The sequence below is a fragment of the Anolis sagrei genome, chromosome 8 (genome assembly GCF_037176765.1).
Source record: "Anolis sagrei isolate rAnoSag1 chromosome 8, rAnoSag1.mat, whole genome shotgun sequence".
Classification (NCBI taxonomy): Eukaryota; Metazoa; Chordata; class Lepidosauria; order Squamata; family Dactyloidae; genus Anolis; species Anolis sagrei.
This window is the reverse complement of record NC_090028.1, coordinates 4,513,500-4,528,781: the sequence shown is the minus strand read 5'-3', so window position 1 is coordinate 4,528,781 and position 15,282 is coordinate 4,513,500. Positions and strand designations below refer to the sequence as shown.

The 15,282-nt window shown below is 45.0% G+C and overlaps 1 protein-coding gene across 3 annotated transcripts in view; it reads left to right on the top strand.

The window, feature by feature from the left end:
• Positions 1-15,282, top strand: part of WDR59 (WD repeat domain 59) — a 77,684-nt gene that overhangs the window by 44,540 nt on the left and 17,862 nt on the right. For 2 of the 3 annotated variants that reach the window (XM_067470973.1, XM_067470974.1), the window contains exons 18-19: positions 2,716-2,869; positions 3,768-3,824. In XM_067470973.1, the coding sequence (XP_067327074.1) occupies positions 2,716-2,869; positions 3,768-3,824 (211 nt within the window). The remainder of the gene's footprint in view (positions 1-2,715; positions 2,870-3,767; positions 3,825-15,282) is intronic. The other variant, XM_067470976.1, reaches the window with a different exon arrangement.

Here is a 15,282-nt window from a genome sequence, read left to right as displayed (position 1 = left end):
CGCAGCAGATTATATGTTGTGGGATTATATTATGGAAAGGAGAATTAAATATACGAAGGGACATTCTTAGGAGAACTGGCACTCGGAGCAAAAGGGAAAGGAAAATACTGAATCAAATCATCTTCATGATCGAACAAATAAAATAATATTTAAAAGAGAGGTACAACTGCTCCCGGATACAGAGGCCTGGCTGTGTTGTGGTTCAGCCAGCTGATGAAGATGAGGGGTTTGGGGGTTCTTACTTACTTACTTTCTTACTTACTTAAGCGATCCCTTGTTGGACGGGTAAGATGGTCTTCCTTGATGACTATTTTTGTGGGTTTGTAGGTGGCTGTGGAGCCGTATTCTTGCCGCGCATCTTCTCCCACAGTGAAGGCATTGGTTTCCAGGTGAAAGGCGGTCCTGGTCGGGGTTGGCTTGACGCGCCTTCCTCCTGGCACGTTTCTCTCTTTCACCCTCCACTCGTGCCTCCTCGAATTCTGCAGCACTGCTGGTCACAGCTGACCTCCAGCTGGAGCGCTCAAGGGCCAGGGCTTCCCAGTTCTCAGTATCTATGCCAGAGTTTTTAAGGTTGGCTTTGAGGCCATCTTTAAATCTCTTTTCCTGTCCACCAACATTCTGTTTTCCGTTCTTAAGTTCAGAGTAGAGCAACTGCTTTGGGAGACGGTGGTCAGGCATCCGGACAACGTGGTCGGTCCAGCGGAGTTGATGGCGGAGGACCATCGCTTCAATGCTGGTGGTCTTTGCTTCTTCCAGCACGCTGACGTTTGTCCGCTTGTCTTCCCAAGAGATTTGCAGGATTTTCCAAAGGCAGCGCTGATGGAATCGTCCCAGGAGTTGCATGTGATGTCTGTAGACAGTCCACGTTTCGCAAGCATACAGCAGGGTTGGGAGGACAATTTATTTATTTATTTACTTTATTTGTATACCGCTGTTCTCAGCCCTTAGGCGACTCACAGCGGTTAACAACAAGAACAGCAAAAATTCAATGCTACCAATACACAGTATAAAAGACAGTTAACATCATACATGTTAAAGAAAAATATACAATTAACAACAATATACAATTAACACTAATAGCCATTCACTAGCGTCTCATCACTAAAAACATGATCCAGATCCGTTATCCATTGTTCCATTCCTATGTTCATTACATTCATTGCACTGACTATTCGAACGCCTGCTCAAACAACCAGGTTTTCACTTTTTTGCGGTATACCATTAATGGTGGAGCTAGTCTGATGTCCGTGGGAAGGGCGTTCCACAGCCACGGGGCCACCACCGAGAAGGCCCTATCTCTCGTCCCTGCCAGCCGTGCCTGTGAGGCAGGCGGGATCGAGAGCAGGGCCTCCCCGGAAGATCTCAAAGTCCTAGTGGGTTCATAGGCAGAGATGCGGTCGGATAGGTAGCTTGGGCCGGAACCGTTTAGGGCTTCAAAGGCCAACGCCAGCACAATAGCTTTATAGACAAGGACCTTGGTATCCCTACGGATGTCTCGGTCCTCAAACACACTCTCTGCTTCATTCAGGAAAATGCTGCACTCGCAGAGCTCAGGCGGTGTTGTATTTCGGCGTCGATGTTGACTTTGGTGGAGAGGTGGCTGCCAAGGGAGCGGAAATGGTCCACATTTTCTAATGTGACACCATTAAGCTGTATCTCTGGCATTGGGGAGGGGATGGCTGGTGACTGCTGGAACAGCACTTTGGTTTTCTCGATGTTCAGTGACAGGCCAAGCTTCGTGTATGCTTCTGCGAAGGTGTTTAGAGTGGCTTGTAGATCCTCTTCTGGGGGTTCAGGGCCTGATGGTTCCGTGGGTGTCCAGAAAGAGGGAGTCTTAGAGCAAGATGGTTCTCCAGCTGAGAGAATGGAGAGGGTTTTGCAGCAACATGTTGTTGCCGACTGAGAGTGAAACAGCTTTGGAGGCTGACAGACATGAACGGGAGGGTAACATGAGCAGCTGGCTTAGACAGAGATACCAGGCTACTTCTTCAGGGGAGGAAATTCAGGCGCAAGAAAGGCCGTGAGAAGGAGAGGCAGAAGCAAGCCTCTCAAGGTCAAAGGAATGTGTTCATGTTTTGCAGCCCTTAAATTAGGGAGAGAGCTGTTAGGATTTTTAGAACAAGCAAGTGAGAAACTCCTGCCTTGTTCCTGGTTCATGCTTTAGCTCAAGGCCCAAGATTTCTAGTCAGGTTTTGCTCCTTCCTTTATGGATTTACCCATTCATGCACTGGTTTTGTTCCTGGTTTTCTGAATTAAATTCCATGTTTTTACTCTTGTTTGTGGATTTATCTATTGCCTATGGGACTTGTTTTCTTTAGTAACACTTTGATTTTTACCCTATTGTTTGCTTAAGTTGCTTTTGGCCCTTTTGTCACAAAGCCAGGGCTCTGCCTTATTCAGGCAGAGATGAACCAAACAAACACCTAGTTTGTATCAAACAGTTTAATTAAAACAGCACTTACTTTCTGGCTGTTTTAATACTCCAAAATATAAAACATAAAGATTTCACTCAGCCACAGAATATAAAACAAAAACACAGAATATAAAACAAATACGTAGGGGTGGATGCGTTCGGACAAGTAAGCTGGGCCAGAACCATATAGGACTTAGACCAGTGGCCTGGCTTGAAAAGGCAACTTCCAGCTCTGGGTTTTTGTTTTTGTCCTTGGCTCTAAATCCATCAGAATGACTCTCTGGAGTGTCCCTTGCCTTTAGATCCCTGTCGGCACTCTCGGCCTACCACAGCGGCCTCATCACTCCCATGAAGATCCGGACAGAGACCCCCGGCAACTTGCGCTTGTATGGCGGGAGCCCCACCCGCAGCGAGAAGGAGCAGGTCTCCATCAGCTCTTTCTACTACAAGGAAAGGGTAAGCGTTGGCTTGGCTGAATGTCTCTGCTGCCGCCTCCTCAGTTTTTTTTATCTAGCCAGTTTTAATTGTTTTTGCAGTTTAATAAAAAAAAAATTCCCTGTTTTTATGATAGAGCCAATTAGGAAATGACGTAGTGTAATAAAATTTATTTATTTATTTATTTATTAATTATCCGCCTCTCCTTGCACCTTGAGGTGAGGTACAACATGGTGAAAACAGCAAAAATGCTATTAAAATACATTAATATTAAAACCAATAATAATAATAACAACAGTTGAGTTTGCAGAGTTTCCTTTTACTATTCATATGATATATGTGGCGCTGTGGGTTAAACCGCTGAGCTGCTGAAATTGGTGACCGAAAAGTCGGCGGTTTGAATCCGGGGAGCGGAGTGAGCTCCTGCTGTTAGCCCCAGCTTCTGCCAACCTAGCAGTTCAAAAACATGCAAATGTGAGTAGATCAATAGGTAGCACTTTTGCGGGAATGTAACGGCACTCCATGCAGTCATGCTGGCCACATGACCTCGGAGGTGTCTATGGAGAACTCTGGCTCTTCGTCTGAGAAATGGAGATGAGCACCACCCCGCAGAGTTGGACACGACTAGACTTAATGTCAAGGGGAAACCTTTACTTTTACTTAGAATAGAGAGGGCTGATATGCAAGCCATTATTAAGAAAAAGTTTTCAGTGACTGTGACCAGTAACATCCTCATGACTGTGGGAAAGGGGCATATTTCCCTTTGGAAGTGATATCTTCAGCTTGCCATCTTTGCTGCCTTGCAACGCAGAGTCCCTCGGAGTTTCTCAGCTGTTGTGTTCTTTTCTCCCTCTCATTTTCTCGACGGCTCTCCGTCTTCCTTCCTCCTCCTCCTCTCCTTCCTCCTGCCCATGCGCAGACGTCTCCTTGCTCCGCCGGACGGCGTTGGTCCATACAAGCCATTAATGACTTCCCGGTACTGTGCGCGGTATTACTTCTGCCCTTGACTGGCTGTGTCTGTTGCCTGCGGGCCCAAGAATAACCTGCCACTGGCCTGGCTTTGTGTAACCTTGGGGCAGGGAGGAAGAGTTAAATCACTGTACATAGCAGGCCATACTTGAACAGGAGCCAGCTGAAACTCATATAATGGCTTGAGTGCTGGCCTAGGAGTTCAGGAGGCTTTGGGCAAGTCATTCTCTCTCAGCCTCAGAGGAAAGCTGTGGCAAAAGCAAACATCTTCCGAATATATCTTGCTGGGAAAACTCTAAGTAGCATTTTAAATGTAGTGTTGGAGAGAGTCCTGTGGAAACCTTGGGCTGCCGGAAAAAAAGTCAATGTGTCCTCGAGCAGATGAGGCCTGACTTGTTGCACTCCAGAACAGGGAATGGCCCCTCTGAATATAAACACACCACTCGTTGAGTGAAGGAACAATGCTTTTTATTAAAGCTTAGCAAAAAAGCCAGTAGAAATAAATGCTTGTAAAGATAGATAAGATCACAAAAAGCAATAATAATAATAATAATAATAATCATCATCATCATCATCATCTTTATTTATACCCCACCACCATCTCCCCCAACGGGGACTCGGAGCGGCTTACATGGGGCCAAGCCCGAAGAACAAATTAGAATACAAAGATTACAATTGCAGTAAAATAAACAACATAACAATAAAGTATAAAGCATCTTTTTTTTTTTTAATTAGAACATTTTTACCCCGCTCTTCTCATCCCCGCAGGGCGGCTAACAATGGCAACGATTCGATGCCACAATAATTACAATTATAATAACAAGATAAAAACATACAATACAATAAATTAAAACATTAGTTAAACAATCATAAAGCCTTTTCCATTACAACAATCATATGGTCTGATTCAATGTTCAGGAGTTGTTATATCCATTAGCCAACAGCCTGGTTCCACAACCACGTCTTCAGTTTTCTTCTGAAAGAAAGGAGAGAGGGTGCTGATCTGATTTCGCTGGGGAGTGAATTCCACAGGCAGGGGGCCACCATCGAGAAGGCCCTGTCCCTCGTCCCCACCAGCCGTGTTTGCGAAACTGGTGGGACTGAGAGCAGAGCCTCCCCGGCGGATCTTCGACTACGAGCTGGAAAGTAGAGGGAGATATGTTCGGACAAGTAAGCTGGGCTGGAGTCGTATAGGGCTTTATAAGCCAAGACCAGCTCTTTGAATTGTGTTCGGAAATGGACCGGCAGCCAGTGAGGGGGGTGGTGTGCTCCCTGTATGATGCTCCAATGAGCAATCTGGCTGCTGCCTGTTGTACTAGTTGAAGTTTCCGAACAGTCTTCAAAGGCAATCCCACGTACAGCGCATTGCAGTAACAAAACAAAACATAGAAACCAAACATAATGACAGAGAGCAGGCCGCATGTACATAAAATGATTTAAAAACTGATTTAAAAAACTCAGGGTGAGATAAAGGGGGCAGAAATGTTTGAAGGGAACAGCTCATAGAGAGACAGAGAAATGAACAAACCTACATACAGGGGGGGAGAGCTCCTGGGGCAAGAACGTTGAGGGAACAGTAGCATAAAATGATGTAACTACTCTCCGAAAACGCAACGGCAGAGCCAGGTCTTGAGACTCTTTTTAAAGGTTTCTAAAGTAGGGGCTTTCCTAATCTCTCCGGGCAGTGAGTTCCAAAGTCGGGGGGCCACAGAGGAGAAGGCTCTCCCCCTTGTACCCACAAGGCGAGCCTGACAAACTGGCAAGGGCGAAAGGAGGGCCTCCCCCAAGGATTGAATAAGGAATTTAAAGGCAGGAAGAAGACACAGTGTCCAAACGTAGCATTCAAAAGCAATGTTCAAAAAGCATAAAATAATATTCCAAGGCACTTAGAATCCTGACAGGAATCAACCAAGAAGCAAGAACAGACCAGACGCTACTAGTCGAGTTGAAAAGCTAGAAAAAACCATGAAGACGAGATCACTTGAAAAGGAATTCCATGAGGCTTGTGCTTGGTTTCCAAACGATGCCTGATCTAACAAGATTCTCTAAAGGCAAACCTTAAATCCCAAGAACTGGTTTCGTTTTCCCCCAGTCTTTGACTTTAATGGACAAATTCTTTTGGATCTACGTAAACGTTGGGCCTCTTGTCGATTCTAGCTAATCTCCAGCTGCCGACTCTGCTTATCTGACTCCTCATTAACTTTAGGAGGTGTCAGACTGTTTTCCAAACTAGAATTTGGAGAAACATTCTCATGAGAATCTGCCCTTTGCACCGAAGCATCTGTCAGTGTCCACATGAAACTCATTGACCAAAGTGTCTCCATCTTGCACCTCAGAGTCAGTCCCAGCATCCCCCACACCAGAAGCAACAGGGGACTGATTTCCCTCCTCATTACACACATCAGACACAGAAACATCAGGAGACTGAAACACGTTCACAGGTTCAAGCACAGGCTCAGGTTCAAGCACAGGCTGAGTCCCAACATGACTTCCTGGGAGCCCAAACAAGGTTATTCTGTTTGGCCATAGGATCAAAATGCAGTTGGAAGAAACCACATGGACCACCTCATCCGACCCCTATTTCTGCCATGTAGGAAAAGCACAATCAAAGCACTCCTGACAGATGACCATCCAGTCTCTGGAAGAAGCCCTAATCCGACCCCTATTTCTGTCATGCAGGAAAAGCACAATCAAAGCACCCTGACAGATAGTCATCTAGCCCCTTCTCTTCTGAAGCTAAACAAACGCAGAACCCAGTTCTTTAAGATGCTCCTCAGCGGGATTCATGGTCCAGACCTTTGATCCTTTCTGACACCTCCCAGCTGCCGACTCTGCTTATCTTACTCCTCATTAATTTTAGCAGATGTCAGACTGTTTTCCAAACTAGATTCTTTAGAGACATTCTCATGAGAATCTGCCCTTTGCACCAAAGCCTCTCTGTCAGTGTCTGCATGAAACTCATTACCCAAAGTGTCTCCATCTTGCATCTCAGGCCCAGCATCTCCCACATCAGAAGCAACAGGGGACTGATTACCCTCCTCATTACCCACATCAGACACAGAAACATCTGGAGACTGAAACACAATCACAGGTTCAGGTTCAAGCACAGGCTCAGGTTCAATCACAGGCTGACAAGATTCTCTAAAGGCAAACCTTAAATCCCAAAAACTGGTTTTGTTTTCCTCCAGTCTTTGACCTTAACTGACGAATTCTTCCGGATCTACTTAAACATTGGGCCTCTTTATATTGTCGAAGGCTTTCATGGCCGGGATCACTGGGTTGTTGTAGGTTTTTCCGGGCTGTATGGCCATGTTCTGGAGGCAAAATTGCCTCCAGAACATGGCCATATAGCCCAGAAAAACCTACAACAACCCATTGGGCCTCGTCGATTCTGGCTAATCTCCAGCCGCCGACTCTGCTTATCTGACTCCTCATTAGCTTTACCAGGTGTCAGACTGTTTTCCAAACTAGAATCTGGAGAGCTCACAGGCGGAGGGAGTAAACCTTTCTCCCAAGGCCTGACAGAAACATTCTCATGAGAATCTGCCCTTTGCACCAAAGCCTCTCTGTCAGTGTTTGCATGAAACTCATTGACTCTCTGTCAGTGTCTGCATGAAACTCATTGACCAAAGTGTCTCCATCTTGCACCTCAGAGTCAGACCAAGCATCCCCCACATCAGAAGCAACAGGGGACTGATTTCCCTCCTCATTACCCACATCAGACACAGAAACATCAGGAGACTGAAACACAAGCACAGGCTCAGGTTCAAACACAGGCTGAGTCCCAACACAATGTTCCCTCACTTATCGTGGGGGTTTCATTCCAGGACCACCCGCAATAAGTGAAAATCCACAAAGTAGGGATGCCATATTAATTTTAATATTTATACATTATTTCATATATTTTATATATTATTTTCTTACCTGCGCTTCCTTACCCGCCTCCTGGCCCATCCCAAGGATGCCTGCTTGCCTCCCTAGCCACATAGGCAGCAGCAGGCCAGGGAGGCAGGCCTTCCCCGCCATGCCTCAGGCTGCCACACTTCTGGGGTCTGTGTAAGCCAGGGAGGCAGGCCTTCCCTGCTGTGCCTCAGGCTGCCGCACTTCCAGGTTCCCTGGCCTCCACTGGACGTAAATATTTATTATTTATCAATTTACGGCATTTATATTCCACCCTTCCCACCCCAAAGGAGACTCAGAGTGGCATACAAGATATATTTTCATACAATATATTATTAGCATAGTACAATATCAGTATTATATATTACTATATTGCACTATACCATTATATTGTAATATTATCTATATAAATAAAAATGTGATGTTCGTTTCTGGGATTAACAGAACTCAAAAACCACTGGATGAATTGACACCAAATTTGGACACAATACACCTAACAACCCAATGCATGTCAAAAAAATGATTTTGTCATTTGGGAGTTGTAGTTGCTGGGATTTATAGTTCACCTACAATCAAAGAGCATTCTAAACCCCACCAATGATGGAATTGAACCAAACTTGGTACACAGTTCTCCCATGACCAACAGAAAATACTGGAAGGATTTGGTGGGCGGTGTCCTTTGGTTTTGGAGTTGTCGTTCACCTACATCCAGAGAGCACTGTGGACTCAAACAATGATGGATCTGGACCAAACTCTACATGAATACTCAACATGCCCAAATGTGAACACTGGTGGAGTTTGGGGGAAATAGAATCTTGACATTTGGGAGTTGTGGTTGCTGGGATTTATAGTTCACCTACAATCACAGTCCATTCTGAACCCCACCAAAAATAGAATTGGGCCAAACCTCCCACACAGAACCCCCATGACCACCAGAGTGGGCCACAGCAATGCGTGGCAGGGTACAGCTAGTTAGTAATATTACATGTAATGTAACTATATAATTATAATATTGTATTATTATTACTAGTATTATATTGTATTACATTATAATATTATAAATATTATATCTACCATATACTATATTATATTATTAGTAAAGACAAGATGGAACTTATTTCAATATTTTAATTAATATATCCAAAAACCCGCAAAACAACGAGTCATAGAATCATAAAATCAGTCCAACCCCCTGCCAAGAAGAGGAATATTGTATTCAAAGCACTCCTGACAGATGGCCATCCAGCCTCTGTTTAAAAGCTTCCAAAGAAGGAGTCTCCACCACACTCTGGGGCAGAGAGTTCCACTGCTGAACAGTTCTCACAGTCAGGAAGTTCTTCCTAATGTCCAGATGGAATCTCAGATGGAGTCTGCTAAAAGCGATCCACGAAGTAGCTAAGGAATACTGTATTAAGAGGGTTTTGTGAAACCAGTCGCTCTCGTTGCAATGGTATAGTAATGATGAGCCTGTGAACCGTATTAGTTCTTGCGGACGACTTGTGGTCCACAGACCACAGGTTGGGAACCATTGTATTAGAAGAAAGCAACTTAGCATCCCCTTTTCCTGGGTAAACATTGCTTGATCCTAAAGGACATGCACACTGTGAGTTAACACAAACATTTCTCGTGATGAGAGTCTTGTAGTGATTTGTAGTACAAGTTTCTAGACCTACCCGGATATCTCCCATCTATGGCTCGAGGTAGCCAGGAAAGGGACCTTGGGGGTGCCTTGAAACATCCCTTTTTAAAACCCAGTTCCTTGTGCAAAGGCATCCGAGGTTGCCACAAAGCAGTCGTTGGCTTATTCTTGGGCTGGCTCCATGTTCCTTTTGGTTGCAACTGCTGCCCATCCCTGTGAATGTGGTAGCGCAGGCGTAGGCTGTTGTGCCTTCATGACTACATCCGTGCCCCTCTTCTGTGTTGCCCCTGACGCTTAGAAAAGCACCAGCTTTGTCTGTGAGCTCTGTGGCTTTGTGGCTGCTTCTCCTTGGGCATCTATGTGTGCATCCAACTCTTTGCTTGTATTTTCCTCTCCATGGAGAAACTGGCTCTTCCTCCTTAGGGCTTGTCTTGTGAGAGTGGGGAACCCTTGGCTATTGGGGCCACTTGCTACAGAGCTGCGGCCTCCAAGAAGAGACCAACATGGGCTTCTGTGCAAGGCTGAGCAATTTCCCTTTAATAATAATAATAATAATAATAATAATAATAATTTACCAGGTGATACCTGTGTCTTCTCACAAAATCCTGGTATTTACAGTCTAGGGAATCTCTAGAGCAGTGGTTCTCAACCTGTGGGTCCCCAGATGTTTTGACCTACAACTCCCACGAAATCCCAGTTGTTAGGATTTCTGGGAGTTCAAGGCCAAGGCATCTGGGGACCCACAGGTTGAGAACCACTGCTCTAGATCATAGAATCCTAGAGTTGGAAGAGATCTCAAGGGCCATCCAGTCCAACCCCATCATGCCAGGAAGCAGGAAAATTGCATTCAAAGCACCCCTGACAGATGGCCATCCAACCTCTGTTAAAAGTTTCCAAAGAAGGAGCCGATGCCACACTCTAGGGCAGAGAGTTCCACTGCTGAACAGCTCTCACAGTCAGGAAGTTCCTCCTAATGTTCAGGTGGTGTCTCCTTTCTTGTAGTTTGAAGCCATTGTTCCAGTTGGAAGAGACCTCATGGGCCATCCAGTCCAACCCCATCATGCCAAGAAACAGGAAAATTGCATTCAAAGCACCCCTGGCAGATGGCCATCCAACCTCTGTTAAAAGCCTCCAAAGAAGGAGCCGATGCCACACTCTAGGGCAGAGAGTTCCACTGCTGAACAGCTCTCAGAGTCAGGAAGTTCCTCTTAATGTTCAGGTGGCATCTCCTTTCTTGTAGTTTGAAGCCATTGTTCCAGTTGGAAGAGACCTCATGGGCCATCCAGTCCAACCCCATCATGCCAAGAAACAGGAAAATTGCATTCAAAGCACCCCCGACAGATGGCCATCCAGCCTCTGTTTAAAAGCCTCCAAAGAAGGAGCCTCCACCACACTCTGGGCCAGAGAGTTCCACTGCTGAACAGCTCTCATGGTCAGGAAGTTCTTCCTACTTACTTACTTACTTACTTACTTAGGCGATACCTCATAGTCCAAGGATGATGGTCCTCCAAGTGTAGTGTCCTGGCGTTGGGTCCGTAGGTGACTGTGGAGCCCTATTCTTGATCTGCATCTTCTCCCACAGTGAGGGCATCGGTTTCCAAGTGGAAGGTGGTCCCGGTCACGTTTCTCCCTTTCACCCTCCATTCGTGCCTATTCAAATTCTGCAGCACTGCTGGTCACAGCTGACCTCCAACTGGAGCACTCAAGGGCCAAGGCTTCCCAGTTCTCAGTGTCTATGCCTGAGTTCTTAAGGTTGGCTTTGAGCCCGTCTTTAAGTTCTTCCTAATGTTCAGATGGAACTTCCTTTCCTGTAGTTTGAAGCCATTGTTCCATTGTATCCAGTGCAGCAGAAAACAAGCTTGCTCCCTCCTCCCTATGACTTCCTCTATCATGGCTATCATGTCTCCTCTCAGCCTTCTCTTCTTCAGGCTAAACATGCCCAGCTCTTTAAGCCTCTCCTCATAGGGCTTGTTCTCAAGACCCTTGATCATTTTAGTCGCCCTCCTCTGGACACATTCCAGCTTGTCAATATCTCTCTTGAATTGTAGTGCCCAGAACTGGACACAATATTCCAGGTGTGGTCTGACCAAGGCAGAATAGAGGGGTAGCATTACTTCCCTAGATCTAGACACTAGACTCCTATTGATGCAGGCCAAAATCCCATTGGCTTTTTTTTGCCGCTGCATCACATTGTTGGCTCTTGTTTAATTTGTTGTCCACGAGGACTCCAAGATCTTTTTCACACGTCCTGCTCCCGAGCCACGTGTCTCTTTTCATTTCATTTTTTCTGCCTAAGTAGAGTCTCTTGCATTTGTCACTGTTGAACTTCATTTTGCTAGATCTCAATAGAATACCTTTTCTCTCATTGTGCATCGTACAACGAAATTAAATGCCACCCCCCCCCCCAATCACATATATATACAAATTACAAAACAAAAGCACTCATCCTTCCACCTTTCAGTCGCTGTTTCACAACCCCATAATGCCACATCAGTGTGAAACCACAGGGTTCAATATAGTCACCACGTTAGGATAAAAGCCTCTCTCAGCCTATTGGTCCTTGTTTTTGTACAGTCTTGCCAATGGTTATATTCTAAAAAGGAATAATATCCAGGTTGAGATGGAGCCTTAATAATATTTTGAGCTTTCTTAAGACAGCGGGAACTAGACAGTCTTTCCAAAGAGGGGAGATGAGAAGGTTGTTGTTGTGTCCCTTCAGGTTGGTCTGACTTACGACAACCCTAACCTGTTCAACAGTGGGGCCCTCTGCCTTAGAGTCCAGTGGAAGCTTCTTCCTTGGAGGCTTTTTAACAGAGGCTAAATGGCCATCTGTTAGGGGTGCTTGCTACTTTTCCTGCATGATAGGGGATTGAACAAGATGGCCCATGCAGTCTCTTCCAAGTTCTATGATTCTGACCTAACACAGGGTTTTCTTGTCAAGGTTTGTTCAAAAGGGGTTTGCACTTGCCTCCTGTCACGATGCCAGGGCTCTGCCAATATTTAGGCAGAGATGAACCAAACAAAAACCCAGTTTGTATAAAACAATTTAATTAAAACAGCACTTACTTTCTGGCTGTTATAATAGTCCAAAATATAGAACAATAGATAGCACTGAGAATACAAAACAAAAACAGCAAATACTGTTGCAGGTTCAAGATAACACCGTAGTCAAAAGGTCCAGTCCAATGGTCAAACGCCCAAGGGTTCAATAAACAAAGTCCAGGGATCAAGAGTCTATACCGTAGTCAAAAGCCAGTCCAAAGGTTCAAGGTTCCAGGATTCCAAAGGTTCAGGAGACAGGTCGGGATACCAAAAATCCACAAACCTGGGGGGAAACCAGCAGCATCTACCATCAAAATAAGACAAATACTTTTCTCCTGAAGATCAGTCCCAAGGCTAGCTCATTATATCTAGAAACACCCAGCTATTGTTTGCTTAAGTTGCTTTTGTCCCTTTTGTCATGATGCCAGGGCTCTACCTGATTCAGGCAGAGATGAACCAAACAAACACCCAGTTTGTATCAAACAATTTAATTAAAACAGCACTGACTTTCTGGCTGTTATAATAGTCCAAAATATAAAACAATAGATAGCACTCAGAATACAAAACAAAAAAAGCAAATACTGTTGCAGGTTCAAGATAACTCCATAGTCAAAAGGTCCAGTCCAGTGGTCAAATGCCCGAGAGTTCAATAAACAAAGTCCAGGGATCAAGAGTCTATACCATAATCAAAAGCCAGTCCAAAGGTTCAAGGTTCCAGGATTCCAAAGGTTCAGGAGACAGGTCGGGATACCAAAAATCCACAAACCTGGAGGAAAACCAGCAGCATCTACCATCAAAATAAGACAAATACTTTTCTCCCGAAGATCAGTCCCAAGGCTAGCTCATTATATCTAGAAACACCCAGCTATTGTTTGCTTAAGTTGCTTTTGGCTCTTTCGTCATGATGCCAGGGCTCTGCCTTATTCAGGCAGAGATGAACCAAACAAACACCCAGTTTGTATCAAACAGTTTAATTAAAACAGCACTTCCTTTCTGGCTGTTTTAATAGTCCAAAATAGAAAACATAAAGATTGCACTCAGCCAGAGAACATAAAAGAAAAACTGTCAGCAAACACTGTTGCAGGTTCAAGATAACACCGTAGTCAAAAGGTCCAGTCCAGGGGTCAAACTCCGAGAGTTCTATAAGCAAAGTCCAGGGATCAAGAGTCTGTACTGTAGTCAAAAGCCAGTCCAAAGATTCAAGTTTCCAAGGGTTCAGGAGACAGGTCAGGATACCGAAAATCCAGAAACCTGGGGGGAAGCCAGCAGCATCTACCACCAAGATAAGACAAATACTGTTCTCCCGCAGATCAGTCCCAAGGCTCGCTCATTATATCCAGAAACACCCAGGTGCAACCTATCTCTTGCATGCCTCCACCCTTAATTGCTTTCACCCATGAACTCTTACTTACAGATTACTCAACCCTTTAGAACTAAGACTTACATTAACCTGAAATGGCAGGGAAAGGAGAGATAATACCAAGAGACATCCTTTCTGGAGATAAGAAAAGAACAGCTTTTTATTTATCCAGCTGGCGACTCTGGTGGGACTCACGTCCCAAAAGCAAACCAGAGTCCCGATCAAGGTGCGGACTGCCCTTTTATAGTTTTCCAGCTTCAAGCAAACAAAGAGCATGCATCTTCATACAATCATCGTCATCCCTACGTCATCCTAGCATCATAGGAATATCAGGTTCTAACTTCTACATGCAAAAAGTATGTCTGTGTCTTGCTGCAGAGCAAGCATCTTACACTCATCCATCAAGGGGCCCTCTCTGAGATGTCAAGAGGCTTCTTAGTACCAGTCTGTTGCTCCTAGTATGGGCTTCTCGGACAGACTTATCTCTCTTCTGGAATGTAGAGATAGCATCCCCCCCCCCCCCTTCCTCTTGGCTGTGCCTGGGATGTAGCCTGCTTGTCAGCTTGGGTTTCTTACTCACAGAGAGAGATTTTTCTATGCATTTCAGTGTTTGTAAGGTACATAAGATTTTATGCATAGATCAATCAATCAATATCTATATTTCCCCAATATCTCCTCATCAAACCCTTCCATCACCAATTGCTAGACCTACCACCACCAACCACCACCAATTGCAGAACATGATACATGACACCTCCCTCTGAAGCTGAGAGAGTGTGACATTCCGATTGTAATCCAGTGGGTTACTATGGCCAAGCAGGGATTCGGACCCTGTTTGCCAAAGCAGTAGTCCAGTATTCAAGCTATTATATTACACTGACTCAAGTGTTGGTTCATCAAGTTCATCAACCAGAGAACTCAGCTATGGCAGAGCATTTGATGAACCAACCTGGACACAGAATACTATTCGAGAACACAGCAATGCTGGACCACTTTGACAACCACCATGTCAGACTACACAGAGAAGCCATTGAAATCCACAAACATGTGGACAATTTCAACAGAAAGGAGGAAACCATGAGAATGAACAAAATCTGGCTACCAGGAGTAAAAAATCTCTAAAATCAGGACTGTAGCTGGGAGGAATCTTTCCTTCAAACCTATGCAGGGATTGGATCCAGGGCCAAGCATTGCTGCTCAGTGGCAGAGCACTTTTACAATTCAGGAAATGGCAAATGGGACCCTGGCCCTTAAAAGAATAAATTTAAAAATGATTATTAATTTTATTTATTTATTTATTTACCGTATTTATATTCCGCCCTTCTCACCCTGCAGGGGACTCAGGGCGGATTACAATGTACATATACATGGCAAACATTCAATGCCAAGACACACAACAGTCAGAGGCTATTTAACTTTTCTGGCTGCCAGGGGAGCTGTTGCTTTCATCCTCCATCTGCGACACTGATGAAGTACTTCTGCATTCCCCGCATGTTTTTTGCTGGAGTGCTTTGCTGGACTCCT